Here is a 21378-nt window from a genome sequence, read left to right as displayed (position 1 = left end):
CTATCGAAATCATCGAAAGTGCATAGTTTACATATGTTTAAATTCTTAGCATACCAAAATACATTAATATGGAGCCGAGGAAATATATATTATTTGCAATTTGAGTTATATATAATTGATAGAGAAAAAAATTATAATGATTAAATCGCGATTTAGAAGCCAGATATTTAGCCATTGATAGGTTGATTCCGTAACCTGAAGGTCCGTATTCTATATAGATCTACATCCTTTTTCAAAGCTCTGATTCGACTCGATATTAGACTAACCGGAGATGTCAGTTTCCGGTTCCTAGCAGTCGACGAGTTAGTTATTGTGCATTTTGATCTTTGATCCTTTAATCTCTCTCGGACCTACCTTCATCAGATGAAGTTTTAGTTGTCAGGTTGGTTCAGTTTGGTAGATTGATTTAATAATATTTTATAGGTAGAAATGATCCGTGTTTTCGTAGCATGTGTATTATTGTTTCTTTCCATGTTTATTAACTTTTTTCTTCGAGTATCTGCAGAATTTAGTGATTTATTTTTACTGTTTTATCTTTCAAACTCGCCTCTCATGTTAAATGCACATGTTAATTTCTGTATTGATGAATAACAGGTGTGAATGTTTAGAAAGTAGCTGACACTAATCCACTCGGCTATTAGACTATTTTGTGAAGCTAACATTGAGTGCTATGCTGTTGGTAATGCACAATTTAGTATTTGTGGGTGGGGGATAGTACTCTGATTGTTAATGATTTAAATTATGGTACTAGAAATGTCTCATTTCTGTTAGCAAAATGTTTGAAATGTAAGACTTTGGTCTAATATTTTCCCTTTATGCATACCATCAGTAGTATTAAACTGCCTCATTGTATCCTGGTTTCTGAAGCACCCAAGTCTTTGCAAATGATAACAGTACAATGATAAAAACACATTTTTCTGGTCCAATGTTCAAATGTCATACGATTTTTAAAAATATTTTCCCCATATGTGGAAGCGTCTACTTTGAGTGTTAATGGCATGCTTGAGTCAAAGTAAACCAGCACAGGGTTTCGTTTGATTATATCCTTGATGTCTTGAAATGCTTTCTGAGGTTCATCCCAGAAAAATTCATCATCTCTCTTCAAGAGGTCATATAAAGGGCTTGTAACCTCTGTTAAATTTGGTGTGAAGTTAGAAAGATAGTTAGCCATTCCTAATAGGTTTTCTAATTTGGACCTGTTTTTGGGAGCATCAGGTTTAATAATAGCCTCAACCGTGTTTTTATTGGATTTTAAACCTGATGAGCTTATTGTATGGCCAAAGAAAAATACTTCCATTATGCCTTTTACTCATTTGTCTGGGTTGAGACACACACCATTTGAACGTTTATGCTCAAATATACATGTCAACATGTCATATTCCTTGTGAGAGCATCCCCACACCAATATGTCATCAACTATACATCCAATATTTGGTAAGCCCTCTGTTAAACAGAGGGAGAATTGTCCCTCCAAAAATTGGTTTTCGTTATCTAGGGTTGACCGCCCTCGATGTTATTGCCCGGTTCGAGTAAATATAAATATAAGTGGTGAAACTTATAGGTGAAATAGATAGAGATCTGAACAGGTATATAGAACAAACCAACACGAGCCCCCGTACATGTAAACAAACAATTTAATCAATTACATAAAAAACTCTGTGAAAATTCATTACATCAGGAATATACTCTGCTTTTAGGAATTTAAACTTTCACCGAAATACAAAGAAAATGCAAATAGATTTAAATAAAATAGCCGATCTGTTTACTGATAGATTTAGTTCATCATAGGATCGAGTGGACAGTCGAAGTCAACGTCTTGTACGATTTCATAACCTGCTTGTCCCCAGTCTGTTTTGCTTCCTTTGTAGCTGTTCAGACCCTTGGATCTCAGGATGATACTTTACACCGTCCGTCTCAGGATACTCTCAGAATACGTTTCAGAAATTAATACGTTGCAGGATTGCATCACAGGATAATATGTCTCACTGCACTTCTCTCTATACTTCTCCGTATAGGTCTCAGAATAACATCACCTCATACGTCCCAGAATAATACGTCTCAGGAGCTATCTTCTCCCTTTTTAAATAAATATAAATAGAGACAACCTAAATTTCCCGTTATTTCTGAAACAGTTAATTCTTCATTATTCTCCCTCGTTATCAGATTTCACTATCAGTGCTAAACAGATGCTAAGGCTATCAATCGACTCCACATGTCCTATAATGACGCTAGTTAGTCAAATGGCTAATTCGTTACGCCTTGACCTTGCACATTAACACATACGCGAGGCATGGGGTTCTGAGCCAGCCTCAATTTACACAGTGAATAAATAGGATACATCACATCAATCAATTACTAGATCATTTCAGTCAATACACACTTATTCTTAATCATACGTGAAATCTTCTAAATTTGGCGAATTCACACGGATTCTTGTAATCATATTAACTAATGTAATGCAATAAATTCTTAGAACATAACTCTTATGCAAACAAGATGACAAATTCAAACAATTCGTCAAACTTATCTAAAGAAGACTAATGTACGACTTCCTATGTATAAACTCAACACAGTTATACTTCATAAAGCAAATTCTTACACGAATGTAGAAAAAAGATTCATGCAACTACAAGTAAATAACTTCAGCAAAGCATTATATATGGCATCAACAAATTACATGGAATTGTCACACTACCTTTGCTTTCAACATTCCTCCCTCTAATCGGCAGATTAGTTCGTCGGTTCCTTTCGACAATAGTTCCCTTTTTGGACAGCAGTTCCTTTTTACAAGAATTTCTTGCAAATCCTTGGAGTCCTACTTTGGTTTTCACGTAGAAAAGCTTAGACTGATTAGAATTTCGATGTGACTATTTTAAAAACTAGAAAATTTTGTGTGGGAAACACACCCCTTATTTAATGTAACCAATCAGAATCAAATATTGCTGCTGCCTTTTTCCAGAGGCGCCCAAGTCAGGGTCAGCTTGACCTGGTAGTTTGAGTAACAGAGTTTCTGTGATTTCTCAATTTGTGACAACTTTACCATGAAAATGAAGTTTTCCTTGTCCCTTATAGTCCACCTGGCTGCTGTATAAACAAATGTTTAATTAGGAACAGAATTCTCCCTTTAAAGGACATTACCGTACGCGGTAGTATGGCGATATGATACACGCTTGTCTCCATAAATCTAATTAATGGTTCTCTGGTCCCAACTAATGTATTCTTGTTAGATCAACATAAAATATGCCACTTTACACCCTCAAAACTTTCATTCATTTTCATTTGAAATATATCTTGTGAACTTTTTATCCCAAAAGGTAACCTAAGATATAGGTACCATCTGAAAGGCATACTGAATGTAGTTAGGTGTAAAGATTTGTCTTAAAGTTTCTCACTCCAGTGTGTACAGTCTAACGTGCTGAAGTACTTGACATTGGTTAGTTTAGTTATGACATCATCGATTGTCAGCATAGGATAGTGTGGCCTAAGGATTGAATTGTTTAATGCCTTTGGGTCAGGGCAATTTACCCAATTTCGGTTTCTCTGTAATTACAAGGGAGTTGACCCAATCGGTGGGTTCAGTAACCCTTTCAATAATTTTGTACTCTTCCATTCTTGTGAGTTCTTTCTTAAACTGTGACTTTAGTTCTTCTGGTATCCTTCATGGCGGGTTTACTACTGGTACTGCATCGGTTTAAGATGCAGCTTGCACTCGGGGGAAACAGACCTATAAAAATGGTACTAAGTGTGCTGCCTTGCTTGGAGCTCAGCATTAAGAGGTTAGTGTTAGGACTGGTTTGACCTGGTGTCAAGATAATGTGAATAGGTGGGACATCATACTACATGTCTGCAGCATGATGCCTGAGTGCTAGACACCACTATAAACTGCCACAATGCAGACATCATAGCGATATGACTGAAAAATTGTTAAAGTTACGTTAAAAAATTCAAATCACGGACACACACATTATCAATAGCATAAGTCAGCTGGACTAATTGTAAGTCAAGTCAAGTTTGAAGGCCAGAGGTCTTGCTAGGAAATTAAAACTAGGAGTCCAGGACTCCCATTTTGATAAAAGCAGGAGTCCCACCATCAAAAGTTGCAGTCCCTTCTTTCCTATAGAATCAACACAGACGTGAGTGTATCAATTTTGAGATGGAGAGGTTTTTGTAATGTAATCACTCACTTTAATATAGCTTCATTACAACAGTCCATTGAAAGGATTGCAAATAAATGGTTATTTATTTGTCTACGTCCTTGTAGTAATTTTAGGCAATAGTTAAATAGTATCCAATTTGCTGTTTTTCCCCGTATTTTCGCAAATACGTGTCAAGTCTGAAAATGGCTTAGGCCTTAAAGTGCATCTCGCAAACTTCACAACATAGCATTGTCCCATGCATTTCTGACCTACATAAGTTGCATTTTAAATAAAAATCTTTAACAAAATAATACCTTGGCTTTGCTTTCAGTGATTTGTATATTTTTCTGACAATATTTGCCCGATGATTTACGAAAACAGACAATCTAATAAAATGGTACATCCCAGACTTAGCGAAGTCCACCATTATTTCCCATTAGGCCTACTGGTTCACTTACAGTTTCAAACAAATTTTGTGACGAAATAGTGTACAGGAGGCAGTTAATATATATCCAGATCAAAGTTGCTCGGAAAAGGATTAATGGTCATTCAGCTATCAAAACATATGCTTGTGAATGGGCAAGAGTTTGTTTGTCAACTTAATTGATATCAAAGCTAGGCCTAACTACTGATGATTAAGTTTGCCGCACTCTGCAAGTCACACCTCTAGCCAGACACTGTGAGTTGTTCAACTGGTGATTCTTGTTTCTACAATTCCCACATGGTTTGTGCATTGTGAACTGCTTGGGCCTTGCACCATTGTGATGTTGTGTCTGATGTATCTGCATTGACTTCAGGAATTGTTGCCAGTGATATCCCCTGGATTGGTTTCCACCACTTATCTGTGCTCTGTTTTTTCTCTTCACGACAGCATCTACATCCTTGTTTGGCATGCTGTTTGAAATCAACATTGATTTCAGTTGTTGCTGGCAATATTCAAAGTTTTGAATGATCTGAATAGCTTTGTCTAATGTCAGCTTGTCTTCTTCATTAATTAGTTTCTCTCTGACTGTTCGTCCCAAATAACAATTCTATCCATTATCGTATCATCAGCATCATGAAAGTTGCAGTCTCTGGCTTTGCATCTTAGCCATGCGATGTAGGAATAATTGATTCCGCCCCTTGTACTTCAGTATTGAAATAATACCACATAAATATGAAGTTTTACTTTGGTTGCAAATGTGCCTTGAAACAGTCATAGAATGTTTGGAGCTTCTTCAGGTCTTCATTTGAAATACCAGTCCATGTTTGGTAGCCATCTCTCCCTTTCTCCCCAACCCACAACAAAAGGTATGATACCTTTTCAGCTTATGTTTTTTCTTTACGTGATCAAAATCAGCGTGACATGTAGTTTAAACATTTCCCACTGTTCTGGCAAGTTTATAGCCTCCCAGTTAATGACTGGTGGCAAAATAATGCCTAAATCCATGGCTGATTTTTTCATATCTTAACTAATGCACACACTTCTACTTTATGCACAACTCCAAGTTAATGCACAAGTCCATCTTAATGCACCAATGTCACATCTGACACCATGTTGTGTTTTTTGTCATGAACTATCTCAAGTGAGATGTATACATGCATATTGGAACAGATACAAGCGTATTACTTCCAGGAGATTATTTCTTTGAGTGACTCATATAGGCAATCAACAAAGTGGGTTCCTAACAGTGCATGTCTCTATAAGTTGGATAAAGATGCACACTTGATGTAGATTATATAATTCATTTCAATAATACAACACTTTTCAGATATTGCTTGTCCAATCAAAGCATTGCTGTCATTAACTTGTAACTCATGTAACAGGATGGACAAATTAGATACTCAACTGATGATTTTTTTTATTGTAGGGATAATAATTAACCTAAATCTATTACAACTACATAATGAAAAAAGTTGCATCAGCAACAGCATCTGTATGGTTAAGATGTATATAAACTGTGTCCATTAATCATGTACTCAAAATCCATCAAGTAACAACTTTAAACATTTTCTTGGTATTTTTTAAGATATTAGTGACCATTTGAAATTAGCACAAAACAAAGATACATCATTGTTTCATGTTTCATTATATTGGTATTAAAACTATATTAGGGAGAACATGTAATTCACTTAAGAATCAAAGACAAACACAATTTTGTTCTCTCTTAAAAATTCATAAAATATTTGGGAGCCAGCAATTAACAGGTTTGGTGCTGGAAGTAGCTGCACCACATCTGTTGACGATATTTTGTATTCATCTTCTTCAGTGCCCCTTAATATGCCAACTTTCTTGAAACTTTGGCTGCCAGTGATAATTCTGATGTTTACTAAAAACAGAAATATTCATGTACCAAGTATTAATTATTTAGTATGTTTGATCTGTAATGTATTAGTACATGTATGTACTTTCAGATATTGATATAGTCCAATTGTTTATATTTTGTTGCATTATTTTCATTTGGAATATATAATATTGATTTTGAATACACATCTAGGCTTTTGTGTATGCTCAGTGGCATGCCAGCTTGCTTAGGGTGACTAAGCATTTTATGTTAAAGGAAACTTTTTGGTCCTTATTGTTAATCTGATGTTGCTGTCATATAAAGTCCCTTGATGGTACTCAATTGATGTAAATTCTTTCAAAATCAGATTTTAAGCAAAGTAATGTTATATTGTTTAACATTCCTGGAGAAAAGACAAGAATCATGTTACTATGACTGCTAATTCAATTCCATAAATGTTACTTGAGATAAATTTTAATTAGAAGTAATTATTTACAGTCTTTAATTGGAAATGTGGTATTTATTTCAGTTTATTTAGGTGCATGTGAGTTCTGTCCTTTTAAAATAACAGTACACAAGAATCACTAAACAGTAATCAAGTTTTATGGCCACCATTTTTGTTCCATCAATGTCATGTGATTTGCACAAAGGTTGGTCAGAAATAAAATTTTTTATTGCACTGCAAAAAGACCAAATGTCAATATCAAGGTTACTTTCAGGCATGTAAGGAGGATAAATTGGTATAGAATTTCAGTTATGTTATTAACATTACAGCTGTTTATGCACAACCACAACAAACATGGATGAACACTTACTTCCAATCCGTAAATCTTATATGATGCTGGTTTCGATGTCAGTCATAAACAGTCATCTTGAGAGTGCAGAGAAAATACTGATGTTTCCTCACTGAATTTGTTAATTTTAATGGTCATCACATATTTGTAATTAAAGATAAACAGTTTATGTGAAGTCTGTTTGCTACCCATTTAAAGAATTCTCTTATTTTGTCACATATCACATAACTTACTCGTTCACGTAACATTCACATAGCATCCTTTCAGATATACATAGCAAGCATCTTGATTAACTTCTGATTCATTACCTGATGGTTTTTGACAACAGGATAGCAAGTGTGCAGTGTGCAAACTGAATGTTGTGTGCAGTTCTTTGGATTTTTGGTAAAGATAGAATCCAAAATTTTTACTCACGTAATGCTGAAGGCAGATGGACACTGAGGATTTTTCTATAAATTCATAAATTTGTCAAATGTTGAATACATAAAAATATTTAAATTTTTTTATTCAAACAATATAAAATTATTCCACAGTGCATATATTATTCAATTTACGGAGAGTATTATGACAGGACAAGTTGTTGATTATCACGTAACCAGTCAGACACATTACATGTAACAGTGGGGTGATAAAAATTAAATTTTTTAACATTAATTTCCAACGAGCAAAACTGTTTTTACAGGTTAGAAATCAGAATACACAAGTATGGACCAGACAACCATAGTTTTATATACTTGCAATGATGAAATAAAAGCTATTTGAATTTTGTATGTAGACAAGTAATGTTCCATTTTGATGTGTCTGGAATGTAATGTTTTTGGAAATGACAGAGGAAAATAATAATTAACAAACACATATTTTATGTCAAAACTGTATTTATTATCACAGTAGGTAATATTTATGAGCAATTCGAGTCTGAAATGCTTTTAGCAGCCTCATTTCAACAATAGCATCTGACAGTAGACTGTACACAAAACCAATTATACAAATAAGTGTCAGCTCTTTCCCTATATATGGTCTGTTTGACACACTGTACAATCGAATGTAGAAACAAATATTGATACATGTATATACATGAATACATGTCATTAAGCATGTTGCATTATATTTCATTTAACCTTTGCTCTGGTGGCCTAGTGGTAGAATGTCCACCTTGGATGTGGGAGGTGGGTGGCCTAGTGGTTAGAGCATCCACCTCTAATGCGGGAGGTTGTGTGATTGATCCTGGGCCGAGTCATACCAAAGACTTCTAAAAATGGTAATAACTATTGCTATTATTGGTACCTACTACAACTTTACTTTCAAAATGAAAATTATAATAGCCATCAGATTACAGGTTTACATTTAATGTAACTCAGTCAAGGGACCAGGTTGACTAGGGTGAGACCATATGGTGGCCCCCATTACTTTGCATCATGATGCAAGGCCTGATGTATATGAAAAATGTAATATATGTTGCGTCTTGATTAATCTTTCTGCAGTAAAATAATTACAATGCAATAGCTCAAGACTATCTCCATGCGATGATGTATTGTGCATAAAATTCAATATTGTTTCCTATTTTAGCTCATAAATACATCTTTTTGTAAAACAGATTGTCCCTGAACATCTAAATGACAGTTTTTGAACTTAATATAACTTTGAACTTGTTTACTTGTTATATGTGATGCTTGACCATACCATACCCACCCACATGTTAAGCAACTGCTCCGGTGGCTTAGTGGTTAGAGCATCAGACTCGGATGCGGGAGGTCATGGGTTCAATCCCTGGTTGAGTCATACCAAAGACTTATAAAAATGGTACTAACAGCTGCCTTGCTTGATGCTCAGCATTAAGAGGTTAGTGTTAGGACTGGTCAGCCTGGTCTTAGGATAATGTGACTGGGTTGGACATCATCCTGCATGTCTGCGGCATGATGCCTGTGTGCTGGACATCACTATAAAATGCCACACTGCACACATCATAGTGATATGACTGAAAAATTGTTAAAGCTGTGTTGATAATCCAAATCACACACATGTTAAGCAAATTTGTATTACCAATAGTAAGTGCATGATACTACTGTAATTATGACAAGAAAGTAAGTTTGATTATCGATACTTTTGACTATAGTGATGTTGCAAAAAGAAAGTAGTACTGATTACATCAGCGTTCTCATTAGATTTACAAATTGAAGAGACATTTGACCGTATAATCTCAAGACTAAAAAAAATCAAGAGCCAAAACTGAAATCTTAATAGTCACTAGTTTTTTTACAGCCATGAGCCGATGTGTGTCATAGCTGGCACTGTTCATTTTTCATGGAGCAAATTGAAGTTTAAGATTTCCTGTATTGTGATAAATACATTTGAACAGTATTTTGCAAGAATCAGACAAGTAGAAAGTGAGATATACATAGCCATTACTGACTCTTTTTAAAGTGTTTCTCTTTCTAATTATATGACTGTGTGTATAGTTGGTATATTAAAAACAAAAAGGTTAATTTATTTGTATATTGTATTTTTAGTTTCTCAATGTATTTTATTTTTTAACTCCTCAAATAATTTTAAATGCAAAAATATACCCATACAACTATGAAATTATATATAAATCAGATATCAAATTTTTGTCATTGCACACATACCATAAATACTCACTTATAAGTTAAGTCAAACTGCAAACAATAAAGATCCAGATCTGCCATAGCATATGCACCAGCAGATGAGGATCTGTGTTGTTTGTTCTACTGATTATTCTAACAAACTGCATATACCCAAATCTGCAAGAGCATTATGCAGTGGCAGATCTGGGTATATGCACTTTGCAGTTGGACTTCTGTTAAAACCAAGTATATATAGTAATAACTGCTAACTTGTTGTTATGGGGTTTAACGCCATTTTTCAGTACAATATAGGCTATACATGGTGGCCAGTAGACTGGTGGAGGAAGAACCTGGAAAAACCCTGGGAAGAACCACCGACCGTGGGAAGCTACTGGCAAGCTTTCTTAACGTATCCACATTGGCTGAGCCCGAGTGCTTACTGCCTTGCCTCATCCAGTTCCCTTTCAGGATTATTTAGGCATCAGGATGGTGCTAACTTTAAATACTTAAGGTCTGAGAAATGCATGTTCTTAACAGTTGGCTTTCATAATCATACATTTCTCTTTTATAGAATTAAGATGACTTCCAGCAACAAAGTATTTGTTGTTGTGGTGACACTTGGTTTTGTGTTGCTGTGCTGTGGAATGAAGGAAGAACATGTAGCTCACTCACCTGGAAGCCAGAAACACTTGACAGAGACTGGGGAACATAACCCACACTATGACCATGAGGCAGTTCTAGGTAGAATGGATCAGTGCATAATCTAGTAAAAATGTACTATAGTAAATTATACTCATGCTGCATATGTACCTATGTTGAAGTCTTTGCAAATCAAAGCATAGGTGAAAATATACTCTAGTAAAAACATAATCATTCCACATCAAAATGTATAAAAAATAATAACTTGAAAACAAAATAGTAAAAATAGTATTGATCTATCTTAGTATTAATCTTAAGGCACATTTACTGGAACAATGTGTGTCAAGTTTCTTTTACCCAAAAATGATATAACTTAAAAACTTATTTTCATTGCAGATAAAGACAAACTAAATTGCTTATTGTTTTAGGCTTAGCGACATGTATGGTTGTTAGTAATTTAAAACAAGTGCTTACCAACATTGAATAAAAGATATTTCATTGATTCCTACATTTCATCAACACAGCATCATATTCAGATTATATTGGCAAAATGCTTTGTCATATAACAAGTTTGCAAATGAGAATAATAACAGTTTTATATTATATGGATTGATGCAAAATGTATTGTATCTTTTTTTGTAAGACCTTACATACAGATATTATGTTAAAACCACCAGCATTATAAAAGGAATTTATTAAATTATATTCACCAGAATTCTTTTAGCATTAGCTGTGTTTTAGTTACTCTCACATTTTCTTAATTCCAAGTGGGTTTTTTTAAGGATGGGACACTGTGTAGCTACAGTTGTCTCAAATTGTTAGTGCCTTTCTTTCAGATTTTATAAGTTTGGACACTGACATAGATGATTGGGACATTCAGATATTTGTATGTTTGTAATTAATTTATATATCTAATGGTTGAACTGTAGGTGAATATATTTTTTTTCTTCAAATGTTAAGGTTCCTTAGATTCTCTTTGTAGAATAAGTGTGCTGAGCTTCTACATTGAAGTATGCCACTTAAATTTAAGGAAAATTGATCAGATGGATAATAAATTCATGTAGATTGGGGGATTTTATCCTTGTGATAAAATATGCTCATGACATATCAGTTACTAAAATCCCTGAAACCCAGAGTGAGGTCAGTAAAACTGTCAGCCATTTTACCTGTCAACAAAGGTTTTTCAAGGCCATTTTGTATAAATATGATGAACTAATACATTTGAAACTAAGTACATGAGAAATGACAACTCATACATTAAACAAACCTTTAATCAATTAGAAGTAACTTCTGATGAATTAGAATTACTTGTAACACATTAGATTCTAATAGCTGCTGCAGTAGCTCAGATGGCAGAGCATTATACTTATAATGTATGAGTTGCAGGCTTGATATTTGCCTGGATCAGCTACCTCAGTGTGTTTTTGAGAAAGGCAGTTTGCTTCCATTTCCTTGGCATAATATAACCATGAGGTGTTACAAGTACTGGTAAAATCAACTTCACCACCACCCAGTTTCATTTCTAATACGTTACTTTTGGGACCAGAATTTAAAACATTTGTTTTCTACTTTGGAAAAGCAAAACTCTTGCATTGGAAGTCACTAATAAAAAAACTTTTTTATGTATTGGACTGTTGAATTTGGAATGGTTCGGATGTCTTACTTATTAGGAGCAGTGGAAAAGTGTGTCCTTTAACTACCAAACTGGTGGCTAATTCAAGTGGCATTATTTGCATTGGTATTATAAAAGCAGTACCATCTTGATGCAAGCTATTTCTTAAATTAAATAAATGTATGAAGAAAAGTATTTAAAAATTTTAAAATATTTTTCCCTTTAAAGGCAAGCAAATTTTTAATGGCAGCATTCAGAAATCAGTACTTATTGTATTACCACAAGTTTTCATTCTCTGATCATACCATAGATCATTGATAGATTTTACACCAATTAGTATAATTGGATTTTCTATAGAAATAAGCCTATATGGTTGTAGCCAAAGTGTATATGCACATCATTTTGAGTCATTAGTACCTGTTATGCCTCTTATGGTTGGTCAGAATGAGATTGCAGCTAGATGGATGGCAAAAAATATGAAATATGTGAAGTGCGGTCAGAAATAAAATTTCACATATTTAGCATTGTTATCTAAGTTTACAAAGTTTAAACATAATTGGCATCCATTACAGAATTTATAGATATAATTGATACATATAAAAATAGGCAAATATTTATATGGAAATCAAAATTTAAAAAAATTCAGGTAATATAATATGTATATAGTTGTCTGAGATAAAACTAAGTTGGCTGGCTGCTGGATATGTTGTAGGAAATGTGATTAGAAAATGTATGCTTATTTCTAAAATTCTTGCCTAAAAATGTAAATAGAATATGTGAAGCATGCAACCTGTTTTCAAGTCCTATCTTTGTTTCTTCATTAAAACTCATCTATTTTCAGAACATTCCTCCCATTTTTTTAATTTGGAGTGGGCAAGGTGATTTTTCTCAATAAGTGTCCATTACTTAGTAGACTATGGCAGGCATCCCCATATTACCTATACCTAATTGGCATTGTCACCACTAATTCAGATTGTCAGGTATTGCAGATTTATATGTCTTTTCTGAGAATTTGCATTATCAGATGCAGAATATGACTTGCAAAAGCCTCAAAAGATTCAGGTTATATAGAGTTATCTCAGGCATAGCTAATCTGTAAGGCATCTATATATTACCTGAATCTAATTAGCACTATTGGCATATAATTAAAATTGGTAGGTACACTTCTCTTCATAACTAGCAATAAATGAGGTCCAAAATCAGCAGCATTAGCAAGAGTGCGAGTTAATGAGGTACCTCTGAATAAAGCAATGGACTTTTACAGTATGAAGAAAGAAAATGGAGTTGGGTTTTTTATGAAATAGTTGAATACTCATTTTAAAAATGGATTGTGAATAATTGTAAATTACTTTTTATAATGAATGTTTTGTGTTTTTTGTATAAATTGGCATCATTTTCAAGATAACCAATCTTTGAAAGACCATTAAAACCTTATTCCAAGAGGTTTTAATGTACATCATGCCAGTGAGAACATTGTGTATTACATCACTGCTTTTTGAATGTGAATGTTGATTCACATTTAATCGGACAAATAAGACTGTTGAAATTGAACACTTGTATTGTTTCATCAGTACAATATATGACATTGTTGTGATTTCATTTGCAAGTAATCATGAAAATTCTGCTCATCTTTGGTCAACAATTGAGTGCCAACATGGGAATTTGAAGTTCACACAAACTTTGAATTTTATTAGATTTGTACATGAAGTGGCTGCCCCATACAGTGGTATGACATTTATACCAACCAAATGGAAACCTATTTTATCTTCTCTTGAATGGCTATTTAGTAGAAACAATTTTTATCACATGTTGAACCAGATATTTTTTATCAGGGTGGCTTATTCAGTCCTGGTGTGGCTTCCATAGCAAACAGGTGGATAATATGCAGATGATACTCATCTCCCATGCAATATGTTTGTTGTTACTACCTGATCATGAGACTAAAATTGCCTGATCATGAGGCCAAAACTGCTTGATCATATGAGACCAAAACTACCTGGTCATATGAGACCAAAACTGCCTGCTCATTTGAGACCAAAACTGCCTGATCATATGAGACCAAAACTACCTGATCATATGAGACCAAACCTGCCTGATCATAAAAGATGATGGTATATAGACCAGTTCATTTGGTATGGTACATTTTTTTAAGAGCACACTGTGCATTTTATTGGTTACATGATGCCAAAGAAATTTGAACTAAGTGCTTTTCCCTAGGACACTGAGGCAGCCAACCCAGGCTGGCCTAGATGAGTATTGAAGCTGCAACCTATAGATTACAAGTTTGTATTTAAATGATAGATTGTTTTTCATGATAGTAAGTCAGAAAGGTGGATGATTGAATCAAAAGTTTATTTTAAATATAATTTTTTTAAGTAACTCTTCTATTTAACATCACACCCCACAAAGAAGTGGCACATCAGCACTGTAAGGCTATTTAGCGCCTTTGAAAAGGTTATATGCTAGACTTTGCAACTGATAAAAGTTTCATTATATTTGAAGATTTCTGATCAGCATTGAATATAAATGGTGTGTGAATAATTACATAAATAAAGGTACATAGGATGAACGATAGTACATATGTTCTAACAATACTCGAAGAGATTGCGCAGGTGCTATATATTAGATTGCGTGTGGGTTAGAGATTTAAACAGTATGTTATAAAATGCTTAACAGTGAAATGTTCATTGCAAGAAGGTGGGACTTCGCCTTTTAGTATATAGGTGTGGATTATGTAAGTATGACTAGTTCGAATGCTTGCATTGATAACTTTGTCCCTATGGATGGTTCTGTAGGAAGGAGCTCAGTCACCTAGACTGGTTTGATTATATGTAGTTTTTTATTCACTGCATCATGAAGTCAAAGTTTTATATAACTTTAATTGCTTTTAATTCTTTTTCTGAGAGCAACGACTGGGAAAGATTCAGTGCCTGTGGGTGAGTTAGAGCTATATGAGATAGACTCCTGTTTAATTTGCATCATTTAGACTTTGGATGCATTGGTTGGTGAAAGTGGGCAATCAAGCTCTTTATCCCATCTGTGAAATTCTTGCGTTATAGTGCATACAAATAGCAAGGTTTTTAATTTTCCATCTTTCTTGACGAATTTCAGTCATAACTGCTGCTGCACAACTGATTTTGCCTATTTTATTCATCACCTCTTCATGCAGGATTTCAGATTACATGTCTGCAATTTTGGCTTGTTTCTATACAAGAGGAAGGATATAATATGCAGTTGAAACATTCTCTTGGTGGACACAACTTTCTGAAATCTTTTATGGGGTTCTCAAACAACTGACATTGGAAGAGAAAAATATTTAAATGAAACAAATGGTTTGTAGAGAAATTCATCAGGTTACAATTGGTCACTAGTCTTAATAAATTTATGTTGTTCCCTTGATGCATCTAAAATAGATTTTTCTAGTGATATATCATGATGTTTTCCAGCCAGTATACAGTGATACTTGAATTTACTGTGAGTGACAGCTCTAGTTATTGCCACAGGTTTTGAGAACTAATTACTGCATTACATTAACTTACACTGTTACTAGAGTACTTTTGAATGGTCTTGAATAGTTGCTGGAGGAAACCAGTGTACATGTAGAAAAGATAATGATTCTATAGAAGTTTCCTGGGCAATTAGGAGTGAAACAGGTTTATAATTTTGTGGACAAATAATCAATTGAAAATAAAATATTCAGGACTAATTTGCTGAAATTGTGAATTCTGCAAGATTTGGGGATATTTTTCATTATTTTGGCCACCATGGGTCCCTATAAATATCTCTGTATGCATATAGGTTTGTGCATGTAGCAAACAAGTTTAGCACATTAATGTTCAGATCAGGTTATCATTGTCTGAGAGTTAGTAAGAGTTGATTCCCCAGATGATAACATGATTGATCTAAAAGTACTAAAATCAAACTTTTTATTTGACAGATTTTAACATGATTGATAAAAAAGTACTGAGATCATGCTTTTGACTTGTACAGTAACATGAGTTATCTAACAATACTCACATTATGCTTTTAGCTTGTCAGGCAGTAGCATGAGTTATTAAAAAGTACTCAGATCATGCTTTTGGCTTGTCAGGCAATAGCATGAGTGATTTAAAAGTACTCAAATCATGCTTTTGACTTGTACAGTAACATGAGTTATCTAAAACTGCTCAAATCATGATTTTGGCTTGTCAGGCAGAAGCATGAGCAATCCAAAACTACTCACATCATGCTTTTGGCTTGTCAGGCAGTAGCATGAGTGATCCAAAAGTACTCAAATCATGCTTTTGGCTTGTCAGGCAGTAGCATGAGTGATCCAAAAGTACTCAGATCTTGCTTTTACCTTTTACAGTAACATGAGTTATCTAAAACTACTCAAATCATGCTTTTGGCTTGTCAGGCAGTAGCATGAGGGATTAAAAAGTACTCAAATCATGCTTTTGATTTGTCAGGCAGTAGCATGAGTGACCCAAAAGTACTCAAATCTTGCTTTTACCTTTTACAGTAACATGAGTTATCTAAAACAACTCACATCATGCTTTTGGCTTGTCAGGCAGTAGCATGAGGGATTAAAAAGTACTCAAATCATGCTTTTGATTTGTCAGGAGTTTTACAACAAACTACAGGGTATCCTAAACATGGTCAGTAAGAAAGATATCCTCATTGTCCAAGGAGACTGGAATGCCAAAGTTGGCAAAGATGCTCTAAAAGACTGGGAAGTACATTGTGGACCTTCTTGCAATGAGCTTACCAACGAAAGAGGGAGACGGCTGCTCGAGTTCGCATGCTACAACAACTTGGTACTAGCCAACACCCTGGGACAACATAAAGCTTCACGATGCTGGACATGGCACTCACCAAATGGAACCCATCACAACCAGATCGACTACATACTGGTTCAAAACCATTCCCGATCTGGCATCAGTAGAGCAAAAACAAGGACATTCCCAGGTGCTGATGTTGGGAGTGATCACGACCTCGTGATCATGAACTTCCGAGTGAGGCTGAAGAAAATTAACAAGCCAAAGAACATCAGGCTCAAATTCAACCTTGAACAACTGAAGGACCCTAACATCTGCAAGTCATTCCAAGCCACAATTGGAGGAAAATTTGCCCCACTCCTTGTGATGGATGGTGATGTCAATGAGATGACAGACACCTTCAGCACAGTCATGACAGCAGCTGCCAAGGACATCATTGGCCTCCATCGCCCGAAGAAAAAACCCTGGGTTACAGAAGAGATTCTGAAGTTGTGTGATGCCCAAAGAGAACTAAAAAACACCAGACACACAACAGGGGCATTAAAGTACCGAGAAATAAACAAGAATATCAGAAAAACCTTGAGCAAAGCAAAAGAAAATTGGATTGGACAAAAATGCACAGAAATGGAGAACAGTATGATAAAGAATAACAGCAAAAAGGCATTCCAAATTGTGAAAGACCTCACCAGACAGAAACAACCAAGAGTCAGTACCATTCAAGATAAAAATGGAAAATGCCTCACAGAAGCGAGTGACATTGCAGAAAGATGGACTGAGTATTGCAGAGAACTCTACAACCATCAGTCCACAGGAGACCCAGAGGTGCTTGAAGTTCCAAACTCCTCAAATGATGATGACTTCCCCATTCTCAAAGAAGAGGTGGAGTCAGCAATAAGAGCACTGAAGAATGGGAAGGCAGCTGGAGTAGACAACATCCCAGCTGAACTTATCAAGAATGGGGGAGAATCAGTGAAAGAGCTACTAACAAAAATCTGCAACAAGATCTGGCAGACAGGTGAATGGCCAACACAGTGGACCCAGTCACTGATTATAACACTTTCCAAAAAAGGCAATCTCCAGCTGTGCCAAAATTACAGAACTATCAGTTTGATCAGCCATGCTAGTAAGGTAATGCTGAAGATCATCTTGAACAGACTGAAACCACAAGCAGAAGAAATAATCGCTGAAGAACAGGCCGGGTTCCGGAGTGGAAGAAGCACAACAGAACAAATATTCAATCTCAGGGTTCTGTGCGAAAAGTACTCGCAACACCAACAAGACATCTATCATGTGTTCATAGATTTCAAAAAGGCCTTTGACAAAGTGTGGCATGAGGCATTGTGGGCCACAATGAAGAAGTATAACATGGGTCCAAAGTTAACCAATACCATCAAGCAGCTGTACGCCAAGGCTACCAGTGCAGTAATTGCCCAAGGTGCTGTGGGAGACTGGTTCCAAACAACAGTGGGAGTGTGTCAAGACTGTCTCCTGTCACCCACGCTTTTCAACATCTACTTAGAGCGCATCATGAGCGAAGCCCTGGAAAACCACTGTGGGACAGTCAGCATTGGAGGGCGTAACATCACCAACCTCCGCTTTGCAGACGACATTGATGGGCTGGCAGGCAGTGAAGACGAGCTAGCCACCTTAGTGAAGAACCTGGATGAAACATCTTCCAGATTTGACATGGAGATAAGCGCTGAGAAGACAAAACTGATGACAGATAGTGGCAAACAAATCTCAGCCAAGATTAAAGTCAGAGGACATGAACTGGAAACAGTGAGCCAGTTCAAATATCTTGGTTCCATAATCACTGAAGAGGGATCAAGAGCAGAAATTTTGTCAAGAGCAGCACAAACAATGGCAGCTATGTCAATGCTAAGACCCATCTGGAGAGACAAGAATATCTGTCTGAAAACTAAAATCAGACTATTGCGAGCTCTAGTCATTTCAGTCTTTTTGTACTCATGTGAGGCATGGACCCTGACAGCAGAATTACAACGAAGAATCCAGTCACTTGAAATGAGATGCTACAGAACCATCCTTGGCATCTCTTACATGGACCACATCACAAATGAAGAAGTGCGTAACACCATCAGGTGCGAAGTAGGCCAATATGAGGGCCTCCTCACCACTGTCAAAAAGAGAAAGCTGAAATGGTATGGCCATGTCACTAGAGCCAACAGTCTATCCACAACAGTCCTGCAGGGCAGCGTCTAGTGTGGCAGAAGCAGAGGTAGACAGAGAAAAAAGTGGACTGACAACATCAAAGAATGGACCAGGAAAAGTTTTACAGAGACAGAGGCATTGGCACATGATTGAGACAATTGGAGGGAACTGGTCAGATGTTCAGCAGCACAGTGCCTCAACGACCACACTCGGTCATGATGATGATGATGATGATGATGATGATGATGACCATGAGTGATCCAAAACTACTCAAATCATGCTTTTGGCTTGTCAGGCAATAGCATGAGCAATCCAGAAGACTACTCAAATCATGCTTTTGGCTTGTCAGGCAATAGCATGAGCAATCCAGAAGACTACTCAAATCATGCTTTTGACTTGTACAGTAACATGAGTTATCTAAGAGTACTCAAATCATGCTTTTGACTTGTACAGTACTTTATACTTATCTGGTGCTTTGCAGGATCCAGGAAGCTGGAAGAAGAGTTTGATGAACTTACCCCTGAAGAGGCCAAGAAGAGACTGCGTGGCCTGGCACAAAAGATGGACATAAATGGTGATCAGTTTGTCACCCTGGAAGAATTAACTGCTTGGATTATTCATTCATATAGGTAAAAAAAAATAGAAGGTATATCACATACCTAGAACATGACTGCTGTACCATCTTGCATATCAAGAAAGTTTACTTTCACATTGTTTTTAATTTTACTTAAGCTTAAATCTACTAGTTTCAGAAACAAACTTTTCTTAAGCTGCCACTGCTTTTTGAAAAGATTTATTTTTTACATGACATGCTAGAATAACTGTATGGTATTAATTGAATTCATATATTACAATTTAGAGGCTATTTTTTTTCATTAAAATTACAATTGCCACCATTCCAATAGGAGTTTAATGACATTTGGTAAAGCCTGTTGATTTGTTACAGCCAGCTATTCCTTTTTACCCGTACATAAATATACATTTTCTGGGGAAAAAATCCATATGCACATCTTCCATTGTGTCTGTTCAACTGTCTGTCTGTGCAGGCTCCTAGATGAGGAGGAAGCCCTGGAGGAGATGGCAGAACAAGATGAGGATAAAGACAATCGTATCTCGTGGAAGGAGTATCTGTATTCACAGTTTGGCTACAATGAGGCAGATATTAAAGACTTCAGGAATAATCCTAAGGAAGATATTCAACAATTTCTAGAAGTGAGTTTGGGGTTGCAGAGTTGGTCAACTCTTTCATATTCATTCATTGTATTTGACACAATCCTTTGTCTTGTTAATTGCATGCTCATCAAATACATTGGATAAACCCAACTTTGACAAAACTGAGAAATAAAACATTCCCATCAGGTGTCATTTGTCTCAAATAAACACCACTTTTATAAGGTTAAGGGTGGTGGTGGGGATAAAGGCTGAATAATCCCCGGATCTCACAAAACTATTGTATATCTGCAACAAATGATGGTGATGGATATGACTTATTTATTTTACTACTTACTGCAAAACAACTTTGTTAATAAAAATAAATAGGGTTCCCACACTACCGGGAAATTAGGAAAAAGTCAGGAGAAATTATAATTTTTTTCCCAACTGTGAAAAGTCCTTGAATTTTGCAAATATTGATGAAAGTTGGGAAAAAACCAGGAATTTTCCTCCACAAATTGACGCCCGAAACAATTACATAGTTGAGTCATAACTGAATTGATCGTGAGTTAAATTTATCGAGTTCTAACCATAGTATTAGTAGGTTGCAGTATGAATCATTTGGGTGCTTGCCATAAGTATATTTTTTGAGAAAATCCAAACGCTCGTGGATTTGTTTCATTTAGTAGACTTTTTGTTTCACAGACAGCTCTTTATCTGTATCTTTTTTTTATATGGAAGGTATGAAAACCAGTCTAGTATCTCAAGAGGCCAACATAGTGGCATTAAAACATAGCTGCTCAGAGGATGGGCTAGCCAGCTTAAACATTAAAAAGAGTTATACCTGCATGAAATCGATATGAACATTATTTATTTTGAAATTCTTAGAAATTGTGAGTATTAAAATCGTTATGTCTTTAATCTGCTGAAAGACAATAAAACTAATACGTTGATGAAATTTGAGCTGGTACTAACAGTTTTGATTGCTATTGGCATGAGCACACAGAATCTCACAACCGTCAGTTTCAAATATTATAGAAAAAATATTAGACGACAGTTGTATACTGGTTGTAATAAAAATACGAAAATAAAAGAGCACAAAATTCTCTATATTTATTCCAAGACCAACTTCTGGAGTTTTTTTGTCTCATGTGACTACCACATTGACATGTGCTCTTTCATGCAGGGAGCATACGAAACGGGGAACCAGACGGCTCTGCCTGATGAATCAGACCGGCCAAGTTTCTTGTAGTAACTGTTGTAAATATGTTAA

At 35.6% G+C, this 21378-nt stretch overlaps 1 protein-coding gene across 1 annotated transcript in view; it reads left to right on the top strand.

The window, feature by feature from the left end:
• The first annotated feature begins 251 nt into the window (after nt 1-251).
• Nucleotides 252-21378, top strand: part of LOC149807327 (reticulocalbin-2-like) — a 35032-nt gene continuing 13905 nt past the window's right edge. The window contains exons 1-4 of the mRNA XM_089965387.1: nt 252-382; nt 10348-10517; nt 19435-19582; nt 20000-20165. Coding sequence (XP_089821513.1) covers nt 10355-10517; nt 19435-19582; nt 20000-20165 — 477 coding nt within the window. The 5' untranslated portion in view covers nt 252-382; nt 10348-10354. The remainder of the gene's footprint in view (nt 383-10347; nt 10518-19434; nt 19583-19999; nt 20166-21378) is intronic.

This window comes from Sinohyriopsis cumingii, chromosome 1 (genome assembly GCF_028554795.1).
Source record: "Sinohyriopsis cumingii isolate HCF-2022 chromosome 1, ASM2855479v2, whole genome shotgun sequence".
NCBI classification, from domain to species: domain Eukaryota; kingdom Metazoa; phylum Mollusca; class Bivalvia; order Unionida; family Unionidae; genus Sinohyriopsis; species Sinohyriopsis cumingii.
The sequence above is the reverse complement of the archived record's forward strand: the minus strand, read 5'-3'. Positions and strand labels throughout refer to the sequence as shown.